Genomic DNA, 16,741 nt, shown 5'->3' on the forward strand with positions numbered 1-16,741 from the left:
AGAATTTTCTTTAATTCAATTTTTAGTCATTTTATTTTTATGACTCATCCTACGATATCTAAAATTTTATCCAAGTTTTACGGGTAAATAATTTCTATACAGTTTTACTAATTATAAAGTTTTGAATGATATAGGATAATCCTCTGAATATAACTAACCAAAAGCCAACTATTATCGAATTAGATGAGTTATTAAATATATGGCATGTGCTTTATGTACTTACATATCACAAAATAAATACTTTTTGTTAATTAAATACGACAAAATCATTACTTAATATTGAATCGTTAAATATAAAATACACAATATTAAACATCACAATAATATATATATATATATATATATATTTTAAATGCTAACATAATGTTTCATATAATTATTTTAAAGATTTTAATAGCAGTTTCAATATTATTAATAATGGAAATACTTACCACCTTCACAGAATAATGTGATAATAATAATATTGATTAAACATCAATAACTTTAAACAAAATATCTTGATATGATAGTCAATGATCTATGATAATAAATATTAATTATTTAAATTTTGAATAATTACATAAAAATCATGGAATTGTATTTATTGGTATAGTAAAAAATGTATTTATTTAATATTCAAATCATATATATCTCAAGAATGCCTTTTTAACTCTTTACGCATATCAAAAATACACAACAATGACAAACAATTAACATGTGATATAGATAATGTGATTACGAGTACAACTAATACGCGCATAAAATCAATAAATTTCTGTCTGTTATAAAGGTACAGTATCAGTTATTTATTAATAAATTTAACGGGCAGTAAATATTTAGATTTAAAATACTTGAAATATAAAAAAAATTTAATCATAAATATATACATAATAATATAAATATTGTATGCATTAATAATTTTTTATAATATTAATATAACATTGAATATATTATAACTAAATTTATCATGATTAGAATTAAAAAAGTCTATTAATGAGAATATTCTATCAGCTAACATTAAAGTACGGAAACAAAAAATCTCCACCATGATCACTCTTACAATAATAAGAAATAACAAACAGATCATTGGTTCTAAGAAAAAATGAAGGAACCTTATAGTTACTTTATATTCTTTATAAGAAACCTTTATTAGTAAAAAAAAACCACTCATTAATTATTACTTTAACTGTGAAATTTTCGACATTTTAAATTCACTTATTTAATTTTTAATATATCTACACTAATATGAAAGTAGTATTCTTTCAATTGTTATTTAAACATGTATATCGTATTCATATAAATGCAATAACTCAAAAAAGAAAGCTTAATAATAATAAAAATGATTAAACACTATTAATTTTTAATTCCAAATTTGCTATTTTATTAATAAAATAAATAAAAATAACAAAAACAAAAAAAAACTAATTAACGTTATAGCTATTTAAATTTTATCATCTGCAATAAAGATTAAAGAAAAGCATTAGACGTCACATTGTTATTAAAAACGAATTATAATGATAAATAATTATAAATAAGACTCAAGAGGCTTTATATATCAAATTTGTTGTGTTAAAATTTAAATAAGTATACTGCTAATAATCCGTATTATAATTTTAATTTTATTATAAATTAATATTGATGTTTAACATGAATTAAAACAAGTTAACCTTATAACGAGTCTTATCAGTGCGGTATACCCGTGTCTATGTACTCTATATACTAAGTATTCATCATTAGTCATTATACTACATAGTATATAATATTATATATACCCATATGCCCATTTATGAATAATTTTACGAGAAATAAATTATGTATATAAGTTAGTGTTAAAACGTAAGCAGACATAAAATTGATTGTATCTTATTATTTCAAACTCAACGAATAAAGAAACCATTTACACAATACAATATGTTTTCATCGAGTTATTGGCATCGGAAATGAATACTTAAATAATTAAGTTTTTTAAATTCTTGAAACAATGTTGAACATTTTTTAAATTGTTGGTATATGTAAAAATGATATACATCATACATCTATATAAAAATTTACTTATAGCATATTTAATCAATGCTTATCGTGAAATTCAATTTATTTATTTTTTAACAAAGTGATATGATATATTAAGTATACTGATTCTAGGTGAAATGTAATTAGAACTTGGTAAAGGTTCAACAAATTTTAAGTCATTAAAATTAACCTAAATTCGACCCATAAACTTTTTAAAACAAATTAAATGTTTTAATTAAAAATATACAAATTTTTGAAATATTAAATATTAATAAATCATTTAATAACTACTACCATAAAAAACAAAACTGATTCGGTTGATATAATAGTAGTAATTTAAAATATTTTATGCAAACAATTAAAAAGTAAGAATCTGAGCCAAATAATGAATATATTGGTTTTACAATAATGTGCTGAGTATATACACGTTTTATAATAGAAAAATATGCTTCGATCTTCAACGAAGATAGTTTTTGATAGCAAATCAGAACTAGTTATTACTTCTGAGAAGTCGAAAGTCAAAATTCTTATAGCTTAAAAAAAAAATCAAAAAAAAAAGACAAAACAAATTAAAGAAAAATGGAAATCTATATGCTGAACCATTTTTTTGTGCGAATTATTTTATTGTTAAAAGTATTAACAACATTTTAAATTTATTTAAAACTTACAGCATTATAATATGCGGTTTGTTTTTGGTAAAAAGAAAGTTAGGTCAATGGTAAATTTTAGGTATTACCAATAAAATAATAAATTACTGATAGTAATATAAAATATAATAAAATAATCTTAAAATATAAATTGAACTTTTCAAAACTTTTTTTCTTATGCAATGGTTTATCTTTAAATTCAAATTTAACTTACTCACTATAGTAACCTACTCAATGACGAAATACACTCGACATTTACTAAACAGCAGCTCAAGTTTCTTGATTTGTAATAATGTTATTAATAGTTTTTTTTTTTTTTTTAATTAATTTTACTGAATTGCAAAATTTGACGGTTTTAAATAATATTTTACAAATAAATAATAATCGATCAAATCAAAATAATGTGCAACTGTAAGATATGCAATTGATAATTTGGTAACGTCAGTTATTAATGGTTACTGTTAATATAACTAAAGAAAACGAGAAATCGGATGAAATTAATCTTTGAGTAGACAATAAGAAGAAATGTGTTGTAAATTATTGTTATTTTATTTCTTCTTTATGTTAAGCCACTCTAGGAAAATCAATATCAGTTGGCAACCCTTCGTTTTGAAACAAATTCCCTAAGCACAAATTTTACCGGCCGGAAGAACCACTTTAACACGCTGAAACTTTTACTTCGGGATTGAAAGTAGCGTGAGAAGAAAGAAATGGCTACACCTTAATTGAACGTATATTGACTTTATATGTCTACGAGTATCTAACGAGCTTTTATAAAAGAAAAACTTCATGAAAAAAGAAAAAACTTTATACAAACTACAAAAATACAATATAATGCTTACCAATCTAAACTAAGCATTGTTTCACCTAGTCTAAATCTTTACACGTTTTCAATGCAAATTTTATTACATTTAAAACTAAGATTTGTAAATAATATAAAAACGATAAAATACTTTAATATCAAATTAAATGAGTTAAATAAAAAATGATAAAATTAAATTAAAAATCATATGTGTTTGGTTGTATGGAATAATGTTTAGATAGTTATGAAAATAGATCTGATTGCTTTTATATAAATCATATTAAAATCATTACGAATAACATAGCAAACAACAAAAGTTCAATTTACGACTTTAATATATATAGGTTACAAGGGACACATTTAAGTCCCTCAATATAATACGTTTTTCATAAAGATCACACAACCCATATACTATATTACTATTTAAATATTATAAGGTTAATTGCAAATTTTAAATCTACAATAGGTACACACAAAATATACAATATTATAATACCATGTATGAAATTCGAATTTTTGAAATATTCATATTCTATATTGTATATAAGTTGTAGAAACACGCATGTAAATAAAATAGTATAAATCATATAAGTACGTAGTTTATATTCAAATACTAATGACAGCTGTAAAATAAAAGTACGAGAATAAATTTTAAAATCCAGGAAAACTGCTCTACTGTATGGTTTTAAGTGTAACTCGTCATTGAATAGATTAAATACTATAATTTAAATTCAATGATAAGTCATTTCTTACAAAAAATGATTCTAAGTAAATACTATGTATGTCATTCTCTATTTCTAAGGACATTTATTAATTATTTAAATTACTATTAGTAATTTATTTTTCTATTAATAATAGAGTAAGTTAAACTAATTTTTGCCAAAAACATTGCATATTCGTATATTATCATATAATATTACACAATATATTATAATTTAAATTAACTCTTGTGTAATTTATAAGTCAACATCACATACCATTGAACGGTATGAATAAGTCTATAAAGTAATTAGCTTAAAACTGGTCTTAATATTTTTTTTAAATATCATTATAGATAATAATATAATACACATAAATTTCAAAAATATTCGAATCCCTGCAATTAATATTTTTTTATTACAACATAATAACTAAAATTTATCCAAGAGAAATAATAATTTTACGTTTAAATATTCATATTTGTTAATATTAGAATAATATCTATAAATATTACAAAAAATGCAAAATATTTTGAAAATTTTAAATCTCTGTATTATTATTTAACTAGTTATACATAAATATTTCCCTTTAAGTATACCTAATTTTGTTTTTACCAATTATTTTAAAAAGTACCAGGAATATTTTTTATCGCATAATGTTAATACTAAATCAAATTTTTTACCAGAAACCACCAAGCGTGAATACACGGGGGGCAAGCTAGTAAAAATTATTATAACATAATATTTAACTATAACTATAATCTATATTGATATTTTGATGCTATCGCTCTCCCACTATCACAAACTAATTACATATCTACGTCTGAAAACCACCCTTAATATTGAAGATTACATAATTTCTACTGATAACTGACACAATAAATAAACACACATAATTGTAAAGCCAATACATTTATTGCTTTACTCTGATTAAAAAAAAAATAAATAAATAAAAAATGTACGAATATAATGTATCATATTATCATAATTTATAATACATAACAGGATAATTTAATAATCAATTTTTATTCTTGTCTTCTCGATTATAATTAAAAATTTAATATGATATATTTTAAATTAAAACGAAAACTCATTAAATCTTGAGATTGGCAAGAACCTTACTTGATGATTATATACAGACATGAATTTAGATTTTAAAATAAATAAGAAGTAAGTAATAAGTAACAAGTTTAATAATAATATGTACCTTCAAGAAAACATATGAGCTATAAAAAATTTAGAAATCGACATACATATCATATATTGAAATATATTATTATTATTATTATATTCCTACATTAATTTAAACTTTCAATTAAAAGCCTACTATAAAAAAATAATTTCACGTAATAAAACATATACCTATTTTTGAAACTAATTTTAAATTTAGTTGTAGGACATAAAACGCGAATAATACCTATTAAGTTTCAGTTTTCCTTATTAAAATATATGCGAAAAATAATTAATTTTAAATATCTTCAATCTTCAAAAAAAGTTTATGTCGGTATAATAAAACTATATAAAAATAAATAACACTCACAATTTCTTGTTTATTTTATTAAATTGTATAATTATTGTATTTTTTTTTTTTTTTTGAACCTATAACAAGGATTATAAACATTTGTAAAAAAATCTTTGTTACCTTAGCAAAAACTTGTCTAAAAATTTAAAGAATAAATTTTCTTTTTATAAAAATACATTAATTAAGAATAGTGTTGACACACAATAAAATTTTAAATATATATTTTTCAGCATCAGCCAAAATATTTTAAACACATTTTACCATGCCTTATGAGTTGAAAAACTACATTATGATCAAATTTAATATTATAAAATTTGATAGTAAATTAATTTAAATGAATAGTTTATGTAAATAATTTATTTGACACAATACCCAATCATAAATCTTTATTACACTGTTTCAGGTTATAACATAATTGAATGGCTAATGGACCGTTTAACTGTCGACGAAACTGGTAAGTTTGAATTATTAAAATGATTTCAATAAAATAGTTTCTATAAAAATTAAAAATACATCTAAATACCACAACTATATAAAGTTTAATAGGTATGTAATAACAAAAAGTGTACACATCTTTGACTATAACAAAAAATATAGAGCCAAAAATGAAAAACACAAAGTAAATCAAACCAATCAATTATTGATATTTTCATAAAGTTTAATTAGTGTTTAATAACTTAAACTAATACATGAATATTTTTATTTAAACTTTTTTTTTATTTATTCATGAATAAATAAAATTTCCATAAATAAATTATAGAAATTAATTTATTTGTGAAGTTAAATTTGATTCACCATTATTTATTGGATTCACTATTAATTAACCCGCGAAGTGTTGAACAAGAATTTATTTCTTATTATGTTTTAATAACAAAATGCAATGTAATGACAAGTATTGTTAACTTTATGCAAATTGAAATTTAATTGATTAAATAAATAATTTAATTATATTGATTGGAGGACAACTTCTTAGTTTTAGACAATTTAATATTGATACCTAATAAAAAGGTTGAAATTCTAGTATCATATTTTTAGAATAAAACTAAAATATTAAATTCAGTCAATTAATTATATTTGAATTTGCATTTAGTATTTATGAGAATGAATTATGCGACTTCTTTCATACCAAAATAAAAAATTAACCTATTTTTTTTTCAAGTTAGTTTTTAAAAAGAAAACCTTTTACACTAAATTGACCCTTTTTCTAAACACTTTTTTATTGATAATAATAAAAAATTTTGATTAATTAATAAATATTTCAATAATATATCATTATTTACAAAATAGTAAGCACCTACTAACAGTATTTTGGCGAATAATTGAACGTCAATTCTTTTTTACTAAACAAAAACATAAATGTAGTTTAATACAATGGTTTATTCTTCAATACTAGACTGTAAACACTAACACAGAGTAGACAAAATAAAACTTTAATAACATTTTAAAATCGCAATCACTTCACAAAACAATTTCAAATAAATGCAATCTTCCTATATTATTTACTCTTGGACTTAAGGTATACGTTCTAATTTTAGTGTATATACTATTATACTATTTATCTATACAGTATTTGTGAAAATAAAAATGAATTTTCGTACAATAAATCCGAAAATATAAACAAAACATTTTTTTTTTTTTTTTTTTTGAAATATATTATGCATCAACGCTGCATTTAAATGGAAATCTGAAAGTAATGTACTTTATTATGCGAGTTTTACGAGTTGAAAATAAAAATGGAAAAAGTATAGTAAAATAGTTTAAACAGATAATAATAATATACATCATCATAATACATTATATACGTTCGTATATTATGTATTCAAATGTTATGTTCAGAGTCCAGAGATATGTAAAATAAAATTGGTCGCTTATCGTATAGCACACAGCTTTTACATTATTATTTCTAGTACTCTGATTTAATAAACATTTCTATAAATGTCTATAATATATATTAAACACGCCGTAATATCCCCACTTACATATCTCTTCATAACATACTAGCCACTAGGTAGTATTTTACGTAAAGTGTGTGTGGTATCAATAAAACGGGAGTTTGAAGAATATTCTACATACTTCTATTGTATCTATTTTATAACATTTTATAACTGGCCACTAACTTCACATAATTGTAATATTTAACTTTATCGTATACGTAATTAAACGGTAAGCAAACCTTTCTAACTCTGTTTTTTTTTTCATATGGGCGTATCCTGCAAACCTAAGGAAAATATGTGATAGGTTTTTATTTTCCGTAAATCTATTTAATGCGTTATAGTCTCTATCGAGAACATTTTATCGCTTATATGGCTATATAAGTCTGTGAAAGTTGAATTATGTAACGTCGCGGTGCTCAAATACAATATCGTATCAATATTGTCTATATAATACTGACACAGAACGCCGAGCAATAAACAACCCTATAGCACTATTATCCCTGTTTGTCGTTTTCAGGAATGTTATATTGAAGAAGATTACTTTTATGGCGGCAAGTTTCATTTCTATACACCGACTTTGACTAATGCGTATAATACATACCCAAACAATATTATTGGTTACTATACTGATGCCTACACCGGCAATATAGGAAGATATTATATCGTTATAAATTTTAGACTGCGAATCGAAGTTAATTATATGAAAAAATATACATACATTATATTATATAATCGTCTAATAAATAACCATAAATGATAAATGGATTTTTAAAATAAAACATATATAATTAACGTCTAACGATATAAACACTAAACATAAAAATAAAAATGTCAAATTCAATGATATTATTTTGTTTACTAAAATATATACATACAATTGGTGGAGATATCGTGACGTCGATAAAAAAAATATGAAGATTTTTCTTTTAAAAATAAATTTTGAATAACGTTACAATTATATTGATTTCACAGAATGTATTATACACTTCGTACGTATACTTATAATTTATATAAACCTTCGCCGATATAAATTAGAACGCTACATTACGAATATTATATTATAGGCCGTTAATTTTGAATTTTTGAAATTCGACTTAATAAGGTTTTTAAAATTTTTTAATTATTTTCCGGAACATTTTGAAAGGCTATTGATCATTAGGATTTCTGGAAATCATTAAGTTAATGTTATTGAATAAACGTTTTGAGCATAACTGTTTTCATAGAAAAAATAAGTTTTTATTTACGATCTATTTACCTTCATAAAATTAAAATGATATAACAAGTAGGTACCTATATTTTTTCATTTAAGTTCCTACAGTCAAAACAATAATGTATTAAGTTAAGTAAATCGTTTAAAAGCACAGAACAAATATAATTGTTAAATATATATTATACTAAAAATATGACAAAAAAATAACGTTTTAATTAATATTTTCCCCCTACCATTTTATTATTTTTGTATCGCCATTACTGGGACATTTTTTATTTTTCTAATACAAAAGAAAAAAAACAATTCAGTCAGCGATTTTTATATAATTTGTATAAACGGCTACGGTCACTCGCGCGTATGTTTAAGTTATAGGTATATCCATAAAATAATTATATTCTAAAAATAAATGCAATATGCAGTAAAGATTTGCGTTAAATTTATAATACTGTGTATCGTATATGAACAAGGTAGGACACAAAACAGCTTTATATTAAACCATCTCTCCGCTTGAAGTATTCTAAAATATGTAAGTAAATGCACGTATTTTAAATAATGAATTATCCATTTCACTAACAATTTTAATATAGTTTTTTTCCATTTTGTTCTTTTATAATAATAAGCAAAATATAAATATTATTTTAATTATAACTAAGTAATCAAAAGAGAAAAATTAATTCACCATTTCTGCCGAGATAAGAGCTTATGTAAATAGTTAGGTACGTATACATTTGTTTTAATTTTAAAACGTACACAGTACACTGGTATAATTCAAAGTATACACAAAAATCAAATTATTATATACACTCACATTCATTTAAATTATTAATCGATACCGTAATAAAATACGTTTTTAAATTGATTAGTGATCTCTAAATAAATTTGTATACATTTTTTTTATTGATTTGTTAACTTTTCACAGTATATGATGACGATCGATGTATAATGACGTAAGACAGTTTTTTGTATAGGAAAAAAAACTAGTAGGTAGTCAATATTTTTTCGTGGAATTAAGTTTGAATAACGTTTTGAATACTACTTCATATAAAATATGACCCCTTTTCAAATATTGTCCTATAGTAATATATTATTTAACATTTTAGTAAGTTAGATTTTCATCGAAGTACAACTTTGAACAAGTTATCTACGTCATAAATTATACTTTAAATGTTTTGAAATCCTGAAGATGACTTCTTGACATGTTAGTAAAATATTACAAAAATATATAATAAAAGAAAATATATGTTTTTATTACAGAAGCGGTCCATATAGCCAATATGTTATGTCAATACGGATACTTCTTTCCAGTAAACGACTCAAAAACTCTTACTCTAAAAGATGACAGTTCTCTGTACAGATTCCAAGTAAGATAAACAATAGCTTATGTATAATTAATATTGAGCCAACATGCAATATTAATAATAGGAGGCAAAAAATAACTGAAACCACAATATATTTTTTTAGATTCCTTATTATTGGCCATGTTCACAAAAGAATCCTGATAACGTAGAATATGCGATATACCTATCAAAGAGACTGCTGAGAAACAAACAACGACATGCCCTGGAAGACTATGAAATGGTAAGTATTGGAATGGCCTAACTATTAGTTATCAAAACAAAGATGTTAATAAACTTTAAAAATTTATCGAGATTCAAATTTTTAAGCATAGTGAGTTGTGTAAAAAATAATCCGAAAAATTAATAAAAATAATCCTTATTTACATGAAATAAAAAATATTGAGACTTTAATTTCATTTCAATTAAATAGCTATTTTATTTTTTACGAATTCAGGACTCATTGAACAGTCTGAAAAAAAATCTACAAAACAAATGGGAATTTATCACAATGCAAGCTGAAGAACAAGTAAAAATTGAAGAGTTTTTATCTATTTAAAGTAATTAATCTTGATGACAAAATGTCTACTGTACATGAATCGATTATTTTAGGTGCGGTTGAGTAAAGATAGGAAAAAAGGGGAAAAAATAGTGACTGATAGTCAAGAAAGGGCATTTTGGAGAGTACATCGACCTCCTCCAGGATGTGTTAGTGTTATGGAACAAATACCGATAAAGATTGGTGGCAGTTTTTCAACCAAAAAAAAAAGAAGTTCTGAAGATCTCCGGAGAGAAGTAAATAAAATATAATTATATTATTTATCAAATAGTGCACAGTAATTATTATATTCTTATAATTTATAATAAACTATTCCGTACCTGTCCATTTAAAATCAATATTGTGTGACATGATATAGACAAACAAACAAATAATAAAGTTAAAATTGTATAAATGTATATCTACTTTAACTGATATATATTAAATTATAACTAATAATAGTAAAATATACTACGTTTAAGAATCTTTACAATTCATTTTTGACACAAACGATACAAATTTCTGCTATGTATGAATAATAAATACTCTTAACAAGATCCTGTAAAGCCCCGTTTCTTTAAACTATTCGACTAAGTATAATCAATCTAATACCGATAAACTACGAAAAATAACGTAAGTTATAATCAAAAAACGTCAAAAAGTTAAACTAACTGCAAACTTTTTACTATAAAATTCTATAATGACTGTCAATATTTTTTTTAGGTCGAATTGTTAAGAAATTGTATAGGGAGGACAAGAGTTAAAACGTCAGTAGCTTTAGATGGTCTAGTTTCATTCGGCGAGACGTATCATGAATACGATCCATTACTCACAGGTGCTCAGCCATCGAACCCTTGGGTGACGGATGACCCGACATTCTGGACGTTCAATTGTCCAATGTGAGTTAAAGAACCGTAAATTATAATTTATATAACGTCATTGCAAAAACCAATAATAAATTCTCAAAATTCACACGAACGCTTGCAATTTTAATATATCGTGACATATATTTGTTTCAGGGTGGAAGCTATAACTGAAAAGCGCATAAAACGTTGGGCTCTATCAATGGAAGATTTAGTGTCCGATGCAACAGGTAAATGGTTATCGTTATTATTAGTTATTACTATTATTATGTAAGAGCTTACAGAGGTATGCGCATTTTCTCAAACGGCAAGATACGAGTATAATCGTTCTACGTGATAATTTAACTTATACTATTGATTGTGTTAATCATAATGAGATACATACCTTGTAGAAATCGGAAAATATTTAACCACCGGAATACGTCGCTCCAGTTAAATACGTTATTTTTCGTATTAAAACAGGTCTCTACGAGTTTACAAATTACCTCCGGAAGGAATATAGCCACGAAAACATTAGATTTTGGTTAGCAGTCAACGATTTGAAACGAAGTTGTCAGTCACAAATCCTGCAGAAAGTCAAAGAAATATATGAGTAAGTTTTCAAAGGAAAAATGTTTTGTACTACAATTATTAAAACAATGATTATTATTTATTACTATTTATTAAAAGCATTTAAGCTTCGATTTTAAATACATGTTAATAATTTAATATAAATTTGACGATTTTATACTTAAATATGATATTTTGGTTATTCTGTATCTATCAGGTACAGTTTTAAAGAAATATTTCCATGTATATAAATGTATTCAATTTGTATAATATAGTAAGTAGGTATATATCATATTATTATTTTGTAATAAACCACTTTAGTAATACACTTTAGTAATATACCTATTTATTTATTCGAAATTTTCACTAACAATAACTAATATGGTCTATGAATTTAAATGTTATATCATTCTATCGTCATTGTAACACATTAACACATTTTAACATGTTCAATAGTAAATTTGAATTACTAATAAAATAAAATATACGACGGAAAATACAAATTGAAATTGTTAGGTACTCAATATTTAATACAAAATATTGAAATAATAACAACAAAAATATTTAAAATACGAACGTTATTCATTTAGGCGAATAACCTAAAATTTACTTGAGTAAAGCATACATTATTTGGGCGAGAAATTAACCGATCGTTTAGGCAAATTTATAAATTAATGAATAATAGCTAATAGGGAAGTAAAATACCTACCTATACAATCATTTTCATACATTTACTACAACTAAGTATTATTATTACATCGTTTCGGCTGATTGATGATAAGTGATAACTATTTTAAAGTGTCAAAACTAATTAACAAATATACATTGCAATCATGGGAAGAATATCAAACCGGAAAATTAACTATAATAGATTGTAGAAACAAATGGGTATGAGATACCATACTAATAAAAAAATTTAGTTAATATAATAAGTTATATGATAATATAAACATTTTTAACTATACCAGTTAGAGTTAACTGGGAGTCCTATACCTCTAAAAATAGGAAGGAAAACGCATATTCACCCAAATGATATATATTCATTATTCACCCAAATAAAAGCCGCCCTAAAATACAATTAAAATAAACCTATACCAATAGACATGAAATTATTCAATACCATTAAACGTATTTGAATAATATTGTACAAAAATATTTTATAATCATTCTTGCGCATAGTACAATATGCACATCATCCCCATATTTGCTATATCAGTATCGTATGTTTTCAGTGAATTTCTAGCACCCGGTGCTCCATGTGAAATCAATATAGACGGCAAAACGATGGAAAGAACGCATAAAGAAATGAAAAACCCGTCGAGATTTACGTTCGATGGTGCTGCAGAACACGTGTATACGTTACTCTTGAAAAAAGACTGTTATCCTAGATTCATAAGGTCGGAGCATTACAAAAACCTGCTCGCTAATGGAGTCCAGCCTTCGGCCAGACGAAGGTATTTACAACTATACATTAAATATAATTCAATTCTCTCCGTCGTTCTGTACTGGAAAATCTGTAGTAGGCGTGATTTTAAATATGGCCGCCTAAAATTAGCTGCCTATTATATTATGGTGTATTCATTTGTTGATGTTCGATAAACATACATATTTCCATAAAAGATAAGCATCGATTTCAAGAAGCGTTTGGTTACTTTACCGTGGGATAATTTTTTATAATATAAGCCTATTGAAAATAATAATCGAATATTAAACGAATTTTATGAAAATAAAATATTGTCAGGTGTAATTCTACTTTGGTGTTATTTCGTTTAGATTTTTCGGGCTAGTCGGCGGCGCTGCCAACAAAAAGGTTGATTGCAAAGAACGCATAAGAAGTACTGCAGGATGTTCGAACACACAGGGTACGTCATCGTCGTCTGTTTTACAAGCGAATCACTCATCGTCGTGTAGTAGCGCAAAGCGAAGGGGCAGCGACAGAAGCCTAACTAGCTCACCACACGAGCTTCCAATAAATTCTATTAAGGTCTCGCAATCCCATAGTCAATCTAATCTCAGTGACATACCCTATAGGTAAGCAAATATATATATAATTTAGGTACTTATTTATACAAAAACCTATATACTTTATAATACTGTTTAATAAATATTTATAAGTAGGTACTACTCTATACGTTTTAACATCTATGCATAAACACAGGTACACAGAAAAAAATCCAGTAACTAAAACCCAATTTATGATGCATACACAAAAAAGAATATTTTTGGGCGAATAAGAGAGGGACTAGGCTAGTATATATTTTTAAATATTAATATTATTAACTGTATTAGAAAATTGGAAAAGGGTAGGCGTTGAATCCAACACCACACTAACCTGTGTACGTTATATTGTACATATATTATTTACTAGCTGCTACAGCGGCGTTACATAGCTCAACCTCTATTCATAAGTATGAATAGATAAATAATATTATCACAGTTTAGAGAACTATATAATAATATGTTTACTATACCACGTTTGCTTTGGTCAAGTAATTTATTACTTGATGTCTGTAAATATTCCAATATTCAGTATTTACTGAAATCTGATCGTTTTATATATTTTTCTATTTGGACAAGCATCTAATCAATACAACTATAAACATCATTATTGTTATCTGCATTCCATTTATAGGTATAAAAATACTTGCATCACTATAATTTATGACTAGTTTGTACTCTGTAACTTGTATTTGGAGTGTTAGATAACAAACACTTGAATGGCTTGTTTCCTCTTTACAAATCAATTATTTTAACAAAATATAACTTACCATGCAATTAATTTAAATTGAATTATTCTCTATGTAGGTACTACATTGAATAACTTTTTAAACAATAACCAAAACTATTTAAAACACATTATAATAATTTGAACATAACGCATATTAATATTCCCAATCATTAAAGACATATAAAAATATAAAATATAGATTACACCATAACAAAAAAAAATTATAATTAATAAATGTTTAGCAAAAAACTAAAATTTACTTTTGTGAAATAATTAACTCTGGTCGATTTAATTATGCATATCGTATTAATTTACTTTTTGAAATGTAAAAATAATTATGAGTGTATAAAAACATCTTCTAGTCATATTACACTGTGTACCTCAGTAAAATATTCATAATATGAATAAAGTGTAACAAAAGACCTGATAAATAAAAATGAAAAATAATACAAGTTAAATGTATGAAAAATATTATTAAAGTTATATAGAAAATAAATCACTTAAGATTTATTATGATTAAAAATTCCACAAAAAAAAAAAAATATTTTGAAAAATTTATTACGTTTCAAATAAATTAAAAAAATAAAATATTAGATTTAAATAAACGTTTTTATCATTGAAATTTCTTTAAAAATTAATTTAACAAATTAACTATTTTAAATTTTTTTGGAAAATAAATCTAATCAAATTGTTATTTTTTTTTATTTTCTGTATTAAAAAATAAAAATAAATTTTACTTTGCTTATAGTCCGCTTTTTTGTTAATAGAATAAAAAAAAATTTAACAATATTGATTAAAATAAGTTATTCCACACTCTATAATATAGCAATGTATTTAAAAAAATAGGACAACACCAAGTTCACTCGTATAAATAAAAATATACAAATATTTATTTAGCTTTTCCTCTAGTACACTGTAACCGAGTAATATTTTTTTATAAAATAGCACATATATTATTATACTATACGTATGTATTATACTTTTGCACAATCACACAAGCACAAAAAACACAATTATAAATACTTTTTATAGGTATAGCATAGACATTCACACATATTCTACATATACATCTTCTTGTGGGGGATATCCTGAGAGCGTCTCGTTTTTAATTTTTACCTTTTTCATAGCCCGATTACGTCCTCGATTCACAGCTATAAATCCCATTTAAGATAAAATTATCAAATAAACCTTTCAAGATACAAGTTTGAATGATTTGACGAAGATCGAATATGTTAGTTCAAATATACAACTATAATACTTTACTTTTATAGTTATGGTTATTGGTTGTGGAACACTGGAAACGATGGGAAAATTGTATTTTAACTTATATAATAATTTATGAAGATAAATAAATAAAATTTATCTTAAATAATAAAAAAAAAACTTATAAAAATAATCAGTACACTTGTCCTAATTCGAGGGTGTAAATTTAAATAAAGTATATAATTATAAATAAGAATCAAAAATATTTTTGGGGTGTAAGCCAGTTCAACTCCTCATGGTTCACCCTAGTAACTCTAAAAACTAGCCTAACCTAGTAACTCTAAATGAACTGGGACGCATTAGATTATTTATATAAAAAATATGACCTTTTTTTCTTGGGACGCACTCAAGTGATACCTTATTTTGGACGCACTCGGAACATTAAAAAAACATCATTTCAGGACGCACTCGGGAAACTCCCTTCTTGTATTATACAATACAAATTTATGCATAATATCTTATGTATATATTACATGTAATGATACACTTGAATAGTTCAGACAATAATGTTTTACAGGGGAGATTTACCTTGCACACCTTCCTCTCCAAGTTCCAACCAGTAAGTTAAATCAACTATGCCTGTACAAAGTTTCTTTGTCGACCATTTTTTAGTATTATTATTATTATTATTATTATTATTATTATTATTATTATTATTATTATT

At 24.4% G+C, this 16,741-nt stretch overlaps 2 protein-coding genes across 3 annotated transcripts in view; one reads left to right on the forward strand and one right to left on the reverse strand.

The window, feature by feature from the left end:
- The window catches only part of LOC112601594, a 92,809-nt gene extending 80,812 nt beyond the window's left edge, over positions 1 to 11,997 (reverse strand). The window contains exon 1 of the mRNA XM_025349297.1: positions 11,923 to 11,997. The gene's annotated coding sequence lies outside the window, so the exon portion shown is untranslated. The remainder of the gene's footprint in view (positions 1 to 11,922) is intronic.
- Positions 1 to 16,741, forward strand: part of LOC112601593 (regulator of G-protein signaling 11) — a 46,431-nt gene that overhangs the window by 23,364 nt on the left and 6,326 nt on the right. The window contains exons 4-14 of one of the 2 annotated variants that reach the window (XM_025349295.1): positions 6,062 to 6,112; positions 10,057 to 10,163; positions 10,264 to 10,380; positions 10,594 to 10,665; positions 10,749 to 10,931; positions 11,398 to 11,573; positions 11,694 to 11,767; positions 12,000 to 12,129; positions 13,319 to 13,540; positions 13,860 to 14,117; positions 16,595 to 16,636. In XM_025349295.1, coding sequence (XP_025205080.1) covers positions 6,062 to 6,112; positions 10,057 to 10,163; positions 10,264 to 10,380; positions 10,594 to 10,665; positions 10,749 to 10,931; positions 11,398 to 11,573; positions 11,694 to 11,767; positions 12,000 to 12,129; positions 13,319 to 13,540; positions 13,860 to 14,117; positions 16,595 to 16,636 — 1,432 coding nt within the window. The remainder of the gene's footprint in view (positions 1 to 6,061; positions 6,113 to 10,056; positions 10,164 to 10,263; positions 10,381 to 10,593; positions 10,666 to 10,748; positions 10,932 to 11,397; positions 11,574 to 11,693; positions 11,768 to 11,999; positions 12,130 to 13,318; positions 13,541 to 13,859; positions 14,118 to 16,594; positions 16,637 to 16,741) is intronic. The other variant, XM_025349296.1, reaches the window with a different exon arrangement.

This window comes from Melanaphis sacchari, unplaced genomic scaffold (genome assembly GCF_002803265.2).
Source record: "Melanaphis sacchari strain LSU unplaced genomic scaffold, SCAv2.0 Contig7_pilon_pilon, whole genome shotgun sequence".
Lineage (NCBI taxonomy): Eukaryota > Metazoa > Arthropoda > Insecta > Hemiptera > Aphididae > Melanaphis > Melanaphis sacchari.